A 12900-nucleotide genomic window follows, 5' to 3' on the forward strand; every position below is an offset into this window, starting at 1 on the left:
CGGCGGCGCTGGGAGGCTCATCCGCTAGCGGTCGGGCTGGCCGGAGCCAGCGGGGATCGTGCCTGTAACGGAGGTGCGAGGCGCTCCACCTCTCCTGGCAACTGCATGTGTAGAAAGGTCACGGGAGACGTTGTTGACCAGTAGTGCCATCTCGCCCAGGGCCACGTGGCACCTGACAGTGGCCCCCAAGCGTCATGTTTCGACTTAAACTGCTCTAATCGAGCTATCAGCGTTTTATGAAAACTGTCAGCACAATGTTGGTGGTATTTTGAAAAAAAATCGAATAGTGACGGTTTTGTGAATTAGGGTCCTCAATTGTGATGGTTTTTTGCAATTTACTCTGATCTGGGCGTGAGACTTCGTTGATCTCCTGGTGCATATAGAAAACCCATTTATATAAAAATGTCTATTAGCCGTTTTTGTATAAACTCGTTTTTCGGGCTTTTGGAAAACTCGGTTTAGTATATCCGCGAGTTAGTTAGATAATCCAAACAATGTTTTGAGTTGTTACACCAGAAATCAGGTTTACGGGAAACTAGTTCTCTATAATCTAGCTATCCAAACAACCCCTAAGTCCCAGTCGGCCACATATTCTTCTCATCTTGGTTTCCTTTTGCCTGGTTTCACACAAGAACACAAGTGTGGGGGAATGCAACTGTACCATAGTCGTAAGTTCGCAAACTGTCCGAGAATTCTCCCCTCCCCGACAGTTCCAACTAATTAAATTCATTGGGTCCGGCGGTCCTCCATCCCAAAGGTTGCCTCGGTTGTCATATCAGTGTCTTCCACAAGCCCATCCTGTCCCTGCCTTCGTGTCTTAACAATGGGTACCTTGCCCGAAGTAGAATTAGGGGGTATAGATCCTTGTTCCCCCGGCCAAAACCCCATTCTCTAGGAGCAACACAGTGTTAGAAACTTTCCCTACCAGGTTTGGAACCGTCTGCCCTCGAACATTAATCGTGCCATCATCTTTGATCAGCCTTTTACGGGCACTTTTGCCATCATCCCCCGCCGATAGGTCATTAACATCCTCCATGTCATCGCTCACAGTACCATCCCCCTTCCTCGACCACCAAGTGGTGCCATTCTTCCTCCTCGGTCACCTCTACCACGATTTCCTCTTCCCCCGCCTCAGCTAGGACCGCCAAAGGCGCCACAATCACCTCCAGAATTTGTCCATTCACCTCCTCTACCACCCCTCACCCTAGCACCAACCGGTTCACTATTCCAATGTAACTAGTCTCCCCACTCGCATGAGCTCGTTCATGAATCCCATCACCACATTCCTCCACAACGTGTCCCATACAGCCACAAAAAAAGCAAAAAATTGGTAATTTTTCATAACTAACCGGGTACTTCTTCCTCTCCTTCAAGGTAATAGGAACAAATCTAACTAGAGGGTTATTCACGTTTACAAAAACTCTCACCCTCAAGTAGCTTGATAGATTGATCTTCCCTTCATTAACCACAACCGTGTATGGGGGATCCCCAACTTGCTTGGCCACCTTCTCAGCCAACTCTTTCTTCCTTGTTAGCCCATCCGGTAGCCCCTTAATCCTTGCCCACAAAGGATACATATTCAGAGCATAATCAAAAACATTGGTGAAGCCATCGTACTCAACTAGCACAACTGGATCTCTTCGGAACTGCCATGGCCCTCCCTCCATAACACGTTTCCAATCACCTAGACAATGGCATTGAGCCAAAAAAGATTTGGGCCTTTGATATGAAAGTTACCCCCTAAGCACATGACCATGCGCTTCTCATGGAGTTTAGGAGCGCTGCATGGCTGAACTTATGCATGGTGTGAACCCTAAACACGGCGAGCCATCGAATTGCTTGATCAACGCATCCACCTCCTCAGACAGATCTAGGTCCTCTTTCCCCTCACCATGCAAATTAATACCATCAAACATGTCCCCGAGATCTGGTTCCGGGTCGAATTGGCCCTAGCCTCCATCATCATCCCCCTCCTCACGGAGTGCCTCATCCGCTTCCTCCTCACGATCCTTCTCCCGGTTCTCCATGCATCACCGGTGGGGCAGATTGCCCGCTGTTTGAACTCCCATCTACTTGCATCTCTCTATCCTCCTGTCCTCCCCTCCATCCTTCCTTCGTGACCCCCGCGCCCACCAACGTGAGCGGCGGATCCATGCAGGAGCGGCTAGATGATCCCTCGCTGAAGTGCCGCCGACCGATGTTTGGGAACCAGAGAAGATCTGGCAGAATTACGTGGACTCTGTCGTCGTCGCCAGGGGAAGGGGTAGACCCTACGCGGAACTGTAGGGAAATATAATTTTGTTAGCTAACTATGAAGGGAGTATTTGTTACGTCGTTGCTTCTCACTCACGTATGATGAGCTGCCAGAGAGAAACAAAAGATTGGACCATTTCTCTCGTGTCCAAAAACGACAAGGCCTCAACTCAAACAAAGAAAACAAAAGAAGAGAAAATCTAGTGAAGACACGGGAAACCCTACACGGATAGGTTGGCACAGGCGATGAAACCTATGGCCCCGAACAAGCAATAAAACACACGCCCCGCTTTGCCCGCCCCTCCCCCTCCCCTGTACAAATTGCCTCCTACAAGTTGCACCATTCCCCAGAAAAGAAAGAAAGTCCTAGCTAGCGCCAGACAAGTCGAAAGAAGATGGCCGGCGCGCTGCTCGTGGCGCTGCTGGCCGTGGCCTGTGCTGCCGCCGCCGTCGTCGGTCAGTCCTGTTCGACGGCCATGCACTTGCTCAGTCAGTTGGTTGCAAGCCGGGTGCTGAGCGCTGACGCTCGCTGGGTATTAAATTTGTATTGCAGGAGGCACGGCGTCCAGGTGCGACGGAAAAATCTGCGGCATGGGCACCTGCAAGGAGGTGCCGGTCCTGCCGGTCGTGAACCCCTACGGCTACGAGTGCGACTGCAGCCCAGGGTGGCTGCGCCTCGACGTGACGCCAATCACGCCCTGCAACCTCCCTCTCTGTAAGCAACCATGCATGCTATCTACTCCCTCCGTTCCAAATTTCTTGTGATTTTAGTTCAAATTTAAACTAAAACCACGATAAGTAATTTGGAATGCAGGGAGTAGACGACTATACGTACAAATTTTCTAAGCAATCATGGTATGAACTGGGGCCAAGTTCATCGTCTCTGCCCTTTGTAGGTCCCTCGGCTCTTAGCTGCCACATGCCCAAGCTGAAGCCGCTGCCGTTCGGAAAGAATTTCACAACTGACGGTAAACTCTCGATCGGAATTCAAACCATGATTTACTGCGTGCTTGGCTATTCAAACCATGATCTCCTCCCTTCCTTCCTGTCAGCCTGCTTAGCCGTCGACTGTGGCCCAGAAGGCACGTGCGTCCAGGAAGAGAGCTCCCCTTACTTCCACTGCCAGTGCAACCCGGGCACACCCAACGCCCGCAATGATCCTTCCCTCTTTTGCACAAACTGTAACATCCCTCTTAACGTTTTATCTTGTTGTTGTTGTTGTTGTTGTTGTTAGCCCGAGACCTTTTCCCCGATCTTGTAGGTGCCATCGGCGACAACGGATGCGCGGTTCCGCCGCCTCCGCCGGTGGGCCCTCCTCCGTCATTGGCGCCACCGGCCGGTGATGATGACAATTCATCTGCACCGTCCGCTTCATCCATCACCAAAGGCAATGCAACCTCACTAGGTTCCAGCCGGCACAAATAACGGAGGAAATGGAATGCTCACAGCTAACTAACGGCGCTGTGGGCGTATTTTGCAGGCTCCGTCTCCTTGCAGAATCTCCCGCGGCTGCTGATGCTGGTGACCTCGCTCACCGCGCTTCACATTCTGTGATTATTACGTGGACAGCACGCTGTGATGCGGACGGATGCACTGATCAAGACTCCGTACGTAGGACCGTGGGAGCAGCAAAATGTACGTAAGCACGTATGTGTGGTGCATACTGTGCATGCGTATATATGCTGCTGCTTCTGGTGCTTTTACTTGATATATGCATGCATGTATTCCTACGCGTTGTTCACAAGGGAAGACCAGATCATTTCTATTAACAAATGTTTGAGGTGAATTTGTTTCATCTAAGAGCTACAAGGTCATTATTTGAATGTTATATTCATACGGTGGAGAGCTAATAAAGGAGAGTTTACAGATTAGCCGGTCACTTCTGGTGGATTAGATGGTTACAGTGGTGAGGACTTTTTTTTTTTTGAAACAAGGCAAAAGATTTGCTATTTTCATTAATTAAGAAGAAGGTTTAGACATAAGCCGTAAAGCGGCAAAAAGTAAAGTTCGACTCTAGCGACATAAGTAGAATCAAATGCTTGCCTCCAGCAAGCGCCCAGAGGCGGGCTTCCTCATCAATTTTGCTGACGACAATCGTTGTCGGAGCAACCATGTTGCGAAAAACGCTTGCATTTCGTTCCTTCCAGATTTCCCAGGAGACGAGCATCATAACCGAAGCAAGGGCCTTCTTGTGTTGGTCTCCCGCGCCCACCGCCTTGATCCACCAAGTTCAAACCAAATCCTCATTCTGCCAAGACATTGGCGTGTAGTCGTGAATGCCAAGCTAGGCGGTGATCTCGTTCCAGACTCGAACAGAGAATCAACACTTAAATAATAGGTGAGCCGACTCTTGCACTTGTTTGCAGAGAAGGAAAAGGGGACAATTAGATCAACCCCTTCGCGTCAGTCGATCAGCCGCCCAAACTCGGTTCTGAGGAATTGACCAGGCGTAGAATTTGCACTTCCGAGAGGGGCCCACATCTTCCAAATCATGGCAATGTTGGGGCTGTAGGTGAGGCCCGCAAATTGCGCCAAGTACACCGTCACGTGAACTACTCCCCACTGGTAGTGAATTTCCATGAAAATAGTATCCTTCCTATCATGTCTGAGATTTACACTTGCAATCATCTCCTAGAGTTTAGCAAACTGTTGGACATGTGTCAAGGTGCGTCCTGGGTGTTAATCAATCTGGTGAATCCAAGTATTGTCCAGTGACTTGCTAACCACACACGCCTTCCTTTCTAATATCTCAAAAATCTTAGGTGTGATGTCTCTGGGCCAAATACCATCCAACCAAGAGGATTCCCAGAATTTCACCGTCTTACCATCGCTGATGCACACCCTTGTGGCCGCCACAAAAAGATCCTTATCACCCTCAGAACAGGGTGTCCCCATCCCAGCCCACGTTTTTGACGGGTCAGCCCACTCGAACCAAATCGAACGAAGACGTAGAGCAGAAGCAAACTTTTTAAGGTCTAACATACCCAGCCCCCTCCCCCCCCCATAGATATTGGGCTTGCAGACAAGGTTCCAGTTAACTTTACATTTGCCTCCGGTCACCGAATCACATCCTCCGCCTTGACATTTGTCTCAGACTTTCAATCTTTTTCGTAACTTCAACCGGGAGGTCAAGAGGTGTGATATGGTATATTGCAATGTCCATGAGGACCACTTTGACCAAGACAATGCGCCTTGGCTTTGCCACATGCATGGCCGACCAGGGGGAGTTTGGCAGCCACCTTATCCTCCAAAAACAGAAAGTGGATGCGCTTGAGTCTCTTAATTGACAATAGAAGGCTAAGATATAACATTGGGAATGAGATCTTGACCGTGGGGAAGGCCTAGAAAATGTCGTCAAGGTTGATGTTGGCACATCGAATGGGTGCCACAAGGCTTTTGTTGCAGTTGGTGACTAAGTCAGTAACATCACCAACGGATTTGAGAGTGGATGCCAGGAAATGGATATCCTCCTTGATTGGTGCAACTAAAAATGGCCGCATCATCCGCATACAGAGATACCTGAATGGGGTGGCCTCGAGTGCAGCTTGCCCTGTTGTGTAGCATTGGCGAGGATGTGGTGGAGCGATTCAATGGCAAGCACAAAAGGTAGGGGGAAAGCGGATTCTCCTATCGAAAACCACAACCATACTTGATTGGGTCGCCTGCAACACCATTGAGGAGAACTCTATATGAGGCCGTGGAGAGGAGAGCGGAAATCCAAACTCTGAATCGGCTTGGAAAGTGATGATGTCTCAGTAGGTCCGTCAAGTAGTCCCATCTGACCGAGTCAAAAGCTTTTTTAATATCTAACTTGAAGATCAAGGTTGGAGATTTGTTTCGGTGAAGACGATATGCCAAGTTGCAAGCATACATAAAGTTATCATGGATGCTTTTTTCTTGATAAATGCACTTTGTGTGTTAGAGACGAGCGCTGACATGTGGAGGCAAGATGAGTTGCATGCCATCATCATCGTGATGATCTTAGCAACCGCATGGATGAGACTAATGGGCCGAAAGTCTGAGATGTCGTCCGCCCCATCTTTTTTTTGGGATGAACGCAATGTTGGCCGAGTTTAGCCGGTGAAGGCTGGAAACATGGTGTCACGCCCCGAGACCAGGCCTAAGCGAGACAGCCGCCACACGCCTATAGACCAGAAGGCCTATAGTCACAGAAGGCATGATTAAGCAGGCATAAACCAGCAGTGGATTACAAAAACTCATATATTGACTATACAAATTCCTTTCCGTTTACAAATGTCCAAAATTCGTTAAATTCTCTAATCGTTTTCCACCCACTGGTACAGCCTATTCTTGAATGACCTCTTCTGGGTATACTTAAGTTACATCGTCTACATCCAAAAATAGAGGAAGCAAGGATCATACTCTGCAATCAGATACTTCACTATTGAACAAGGAGAATAGTATGACGATGCATATCAATAGATGAACTGAACAAGGTAATAATTATTTGAACATGTTTCAAAGGGAATGAGCAAAATGAATGACATAGTCAGATTTAGTGGAAACATACAAGGAAAATATTGATATCACATATGACCGCAAGCTTCCCAACCCCGGAGTTACAGGGGTGAAATTTCATACTTTTACGCTCTTAAGAGGGGTACTCGACATCGACATACTCAACTAGAACCACACAGGTTCTAGAAGAGCAGAGCTCTTTAATCCCCCAAGAATCGACCACTGGACTTACTAGTGTCGATCCCTCCTACGGATCCATCATGGACACGCTTTCGAACAAGTGTCGTTCCCAGCAAAGAACTCAGACAGTCCCATACCTGAACTGTGATCGGTACAATATGTTTGCCGTCGTGACACCAATATAGATGGATAGGATGTGTGGTTGAATCGACGATAATATCACCGAATATTAGACAAGACAACACGCTCATGCCTTTAAATGAGTTCCCCTCAACCTTTACATGAGGTTCCCTCAAACACACTGATTTCATCAACGAATGGATACAAGGGCAACATGTCCCCCTCATATGCAATAGAAGCCGGGAGTTGCACAACCTCATAGTCGAAGGAATATGTACTTGACATGAAGAAAGCAATAGCAATAAAACTGAACGATCAATATGCTAAGCTAACGGATGGGTCTTGTCCATCACATCATTCTCCTAATGATGTGATCCATTTATCAAATGACAACACATGTCTATGGTTAGGAAACTTAACCATCTTTGATTAACGAGCTAGTCTAGTAGAGGCTTACTAGGGACACGGTGTTTTGTCTATGTATCCACACATGTATCAAGTTTCCGGTTAATACAATTCTAGCATGAATAATAAATATTTATCATGATATAAGGAAATATAAAATAACAACTTTATTATTGCCTCTAGGGCATATTTCCTTCAGTTCGTAACCATCATCTCTAGCATTTGACACTGATAACTGCCTCCCTCCACTGCTCTGCCCAGGATCGTATCCACCCTCGCCTTCATGTGCAGTGACCTCCTTCACGACAGGAAGCACCAAGGCAATAGGATTGCATCCCCTGCATTCACAACCTTGTAACCACCGCACCCACTTAGAGTCTCACTCTATTGGCCTCAAATAAAAGTAAATTATTGAACTTGACCGTGTCCACAATGCATGAACACCGACGGTGTGTGTTTCAGTATTAAGCCCTAAACTTGCTGTAATCCATTTTTTTAACTGACTGAAGACCATGTTTTAGGTGAGCTCATTGGCACCTCTATGTGAGTAAATTCACTCAGATCAGCTCCCATCTCAGTTGTTTGGACAGTGCCAGGACCGTAGTAAAATATGAACTTCACTACATCAGACATCTCGGCTCACCTAATTTTTTTCAACAACGACAGACAAGTATTAAGCAACAACTTAAAATATCCGCAGTACTAAATATTTGGCATGTATATATATTACGGAATATTAACGAAGCAACTAAAAATATTCACATACCTACAAATATAGTACGGAAATTTAAATATTACGAAAATTTGCTGGAGCAACTACACATATTGACATATTTAAATATTTGACATCTACATATATTACAGATATTACTGGAGCAACTCCAAATACTGACACCTAAATTTTTGACATCCACATATAGTACGGAATATTACCGGAGCAACTTCAAATTTTCACACAACTAAATAGTTGACATCTAAATATATTTACGGATACTACCGGAGCAAATAACAATAATCACACACCTAATTTATTTCACATCAAAACAAATTATTGAATACTACCAGAGCAACTACGAAAAATAAAATGAATGTTAAAATATACCCTTGAAGCGTGCAAGCGAACGACGAACGACGCCTTCAATCACCGTAACCGGAGCCGAAAAACTCCACCAAACTGCCGGAGCTTCACCTCCACCACACTGCCCCCACTTCACCACCACCACCTCCACCTCCACCGCTGCCACAACCTCCACCAATGTGCTAAAGAAAAGCTCCAACAAAATGCTCACCACGACCACCACGAGCTACCCCATCAGTAGATCGAGGTCTTCCTTGGCTCCCCTAACTACGTACAACACATTCACGGTGCTAAATCCGCAAAAAACTGGCCCATTTTGGTGTAGAAATTGGAGGCATTTCTTGCAAGAAAGAGGAGAAAGAAAGAACAGAGAGGAGGAGCTGCTGCGTGTCGAGAAAGGAAGGAGAAAGGAGAAGGAGCCAGCCGTGGTGGGGCCCGCACCCTATCGGCCTGCAGCTGACCGATCGGTCTACAGCGGGCCGGCAGGGGCACCCCGTGACAGACCGCGCCGACAGCCCCCCTCGCGCCCCCTCGCTACATGGCCTGGCGAAAAGGCGGGCGACACGTGGCAAACGGACCAGCTGTCGGCCGGCTGTTGGCTGACTAGGCCCAGTCGGCCTGCTATGGGCTGACTAGGCCCAGTCGGCCAGCAGCGAGCCGACGGCGTATTATTTTTGAAAATGTTGTATTCTGCGTAATATTTATGAAAATTAGTAAAAAAGTGTATTATTTAAAAAAATAGCCAGATAAACAACTTGGCCTGCATGAGCTATTGTTTTTTAAGTTCAAAAAAAAAAAGAAGAAGTGTTCATGCTCAGATTCAGTTCAATAGCATGCATTCCAGTATGTCTGAACAATATGCTTGCAATAATAACACAAGAACTCTATGCTTGGAATCACAATCAACCAAAGGCGAGCCAATAGTTCATTAACCAAGCAAGATTATTTCAGCCCATCCAAATTTTGGCCAAGTCACACTGAACATGGAAATAAAAAGAGAAACAAAAACATAAGAGGGATATCTTCGCTTCTTCAGTCTGAATCCAGGACAAACAGTTACTCTACAACAAGAAGTCAGAACAAACAGGAATTATATGGAATGCACTTGTTATCTTCTACAACGAGGGGCAGTCCAAAAGATAGACAAAGGCTGAAACTTTTTAAATAGGGAAGAACTCCCAGGAAAAATGAAATAGGGAAGCAGAACTAGAGGAGTGCAATCTCTATATATGAGATCAGGCAAAGTAAAACTCCACATAGGGTAAGTCCTTGCAGAACATAACAAAAACTGAACCAAGAAGAAATCCCTCTTTCGACATTCATGCATTTCAGCATAAAGAAAACATAGGGGTCACCCAATCAATTTCATTCTACTTGCAATATAGATGTAAATAGATAGTTCTCTTTCGGACAAAGTGGCCACATGCACGGCGCCCAATTTCATTTAAGCCCTAGAAGAGAAATTAGAGTTCGATACAGACCGGATAGAACATGAAATTGCAGAGTCAACAACAAACATATATAGCAGGTTTTTCTTTTTTTCTGCTACGGCACACATCCAACCATACATAGAGAACTAATCTGAGACATGCATAGATAATTAATTTAGATGTGGTCATCATGCGTCATAGTACTAAAGTGCCATGACAATATCCTTGGCAGCTTTCATGTTAGGCGGCAGGAGCCTAGCAATCAACTCCTTGAGGGCAGATGGGCAACTGCTTTTGAGATGCTTGTAGCCATCACTTGCCATCATTGCCTCCAAATTGGAAGGAGAAGCAAGGAACTGTAAACAGGCTTCCTTGAGTCCATTGCAGCAATGCTGCTCAGCTAAGACCAAACTGGTCGCCACCATGTTGGCATCAATGTGGCTGCGTAACTTGTGCTCGCATATGAGTTTCAGCCTCTCGATATTGTACCTGTCTGCTGCCACGAGTAGGTGGCTAGCCATCATCACATCTAGATGTGCTTCACCTTGGTTGCTAGCCATTTGAAGACCAGGCAGTGAGTCGGTGTATATGAAATGGAGCAAACACTTGAACACATCAGCCTCCATGTCATGGATTTCAATGGGACCGCCGGCTTTCTCCTTCATGGCTCCGAGGAGCTCGGCCCTGAAAACAGGTGACCTCGCGGCGAGAATGAGCCTATGGGCCGAGAACATCTGCCCGCCGACATGAAAGGTCACGTCCGCTCCATCCATGCTCTCTAGCAGGTCGGCGAAATGCAGGTGCAGGTTGCTTGGAGGAACCACAACAAACTGATCATCCATAGTCTCTCCACTGAGAGTCAGAACACACCTAATGCTGAAACAGTCATCTATTATATCACCTGATTGCTCCAGCTCCGCCTTATCTATGAGGAAGCGATAATATGAACTGAGACCAGACGAAGTAGGGCACCCTGGCCATGAATAGATGGTGCTGACGACGTATGGTGGTTCTGGTTGCCCCCCATGTCTATCACGCAGATCAATGGGTGGTCTTGGTAGGTCATCAATAGCATCAGAACATTCAACAACCAGGGATACGTAACGGGCAGAATCACCGATTTCCGATCTACCACCGTTGGGGTAATACCTCAGAATCCAGTCGCAACCTTGCTATACGTACGATCAATTCCCGTCCAACATGTACGATTAGAGACAAAATGTAGATGATCCAGTTTGTGGGCCATAGCATTTGCAGTCTGGTCGTATAGCTATCCGACGAAAGTTAATCGTACGCAGAGCTGTTTTGATCCAAGTCGTGCCCTTTGAAGCTGAGAAGGGGAGAAGCCAGGCACTCGCCGGTCTTGAATCGCTCCTTGGCGCTCGAGTACCCGTCTACCTTGAGCAAGTACGACCTTTCCACAGAATCGGATACAATGGCAGCAGAAAGCTTACACCGATCTGCCATTGCGGTGGCTGGCTAGGTCGCTAGACAGCCCAGGACCCGGATCGAGGATCGGGGCGAGTCCCCAGCGAAGGGCAACGCTGCCTCTGCTTGCCGGCGGAGCAGAAGAGGAGAGTGAGAGCAGGGCGGCAGCAGCAGCAAAAACAAATCAGGGGAATGCGGCGGCGTGAAGAAGTGCTCGGCGTGAGGTAGGGTGATGGTCACGGGAAGAAGTTCGTTTTTGGGCTTAGATGGGCTTCCGTGAGCAAACGGCGCACAGCCCGTGTTCGATTTTTTTTTAAAGTTAATAACAGCTCAAAATTACATCTCTGACCTCCCTCTACTATGCCAGCATGCTTGTATTTCAGTTTCAAAAAAAAATGCTGGTATTTGCCTGTCAAAGAAAAAGTATGCTTGTATTTAGATTGACCTCCCTCTACTAGTCAAAATTTAAAGCATTAGTTGGCACGCAAGTCACCACTTTATCACATGGCACTGTTATATACTCCCTCCGTTCCTAAATATAAGTCTTTTTAGACATTCCACCATGGACTACATACGAAGCAAAATAAGTGAATCTACACTCTAAAAATGTCTATATACATCCGTACGTAGTTTCTAGTGAAATCTTTAAAAAGACTAATATTTAGGAACGGAGGAAGTAGCATTGTTGTCCTTTGGGTATTATGAGGTCCACTTGTGGGAAAATGAAAAATGTTCCAAAACTGACCCTTATCTTACGTATCTACCTTAAGAACAAACAGAAGATAATAAAGATAAATAATGACATAGACCCATCACATATAAAAGGTGCCCACACCCCAAGTGTAGAAGGTGTTGGATAGGCTTCCTATATTTGGGCATCAGTTGCAATACCAGTTTACAAATCTATGTGCCGCCCATAGAACAGACAACATAACTGTGCGCTGTTACCAATATATAAGAATGAACCATTTTCGAGTTCCATTTATCTTACAATCCACATTAATCTCTTTGATCCTTCAATATATACTATGATGGGTTTCTCCCCAAATCTTTCTGTGGTCGTCCTTATCTTACTTCTTGTAGCCACAGGTGGGTCTAACATCATGAACAATCCCTCAAAATACGTGCCTCTGGAGTTTGTGCACAAATATACGGATGGTACATGTTTTTTATTTTCTTTGTTATTTTTATGCAAAATCCAAAAGAAGCCTTATTTTCTTTGCTCATGCAATACTTTTTCGACATGCCGCTCCACACGGCTCCTCTTCTTTGTGTTGCCATGTCATTGAAATTTTCATCATCTTGCTTGTTGCCCAATACCATTCTCTGCCATGGCAGCCGGTGTTTTCTTCTCCTATTCTTGCTTGTAGGCCACAACCATGGTACCACCTCCCTAACCCTCCCACTAGAACTAGAATGAGAAATAAACATATAGTGAACTAGATGAGTTCATAGCCATCTTATATGACTTCGCACCATATGATAGGATCCTAGTTTGGATTTTATTAGAAAGTTTACATAATTTGG

At 46.3% G+C, this 12900-nt stretch overlaps 1 protein-coding gene across 1 annotated transcript; it reads right to left on the minus strand.

Moving 5' to 3' along the window:
* Positions 1–10148: 10148 nt before the first annotated feature.
* LOC109771565 (BTB/POZ and MATH domain-containing protein 1-like) lies at positions 10149–11412 on the minus strand. Its single transcript, XM_073506452.1, has 2 exons — positions 11240–11412; positions 10149–10797 (listed from the first exon to the last, which is right to left on the minus strand). The coding sequence occupies exons 1-2, from the start codon at positions 11410–11412 to the stop codon at positions 10149–10151; spliced, it is 822 nt and encodes a 273-aa protein (XP_073362553.1).
* Between the last annotated feature and the right edge of the window lie 1488 nt (positions 11413–12900).

The sequence above is a fragment of the Aegilops tauschii genome, chromosome 1, assembly GCF_002575655.3.
Source record: "Aegilops tauschii subsp. strangulata cultivar AL8/78 chromosome 1, Aet v6.0, whole genome shotgun sequence".
NCBI lineage: Eukaryota > Viridiplantae > Streptophyta > Magnoliopsida > Poales > Poaceae > Aegilops > Aegilops tauschii.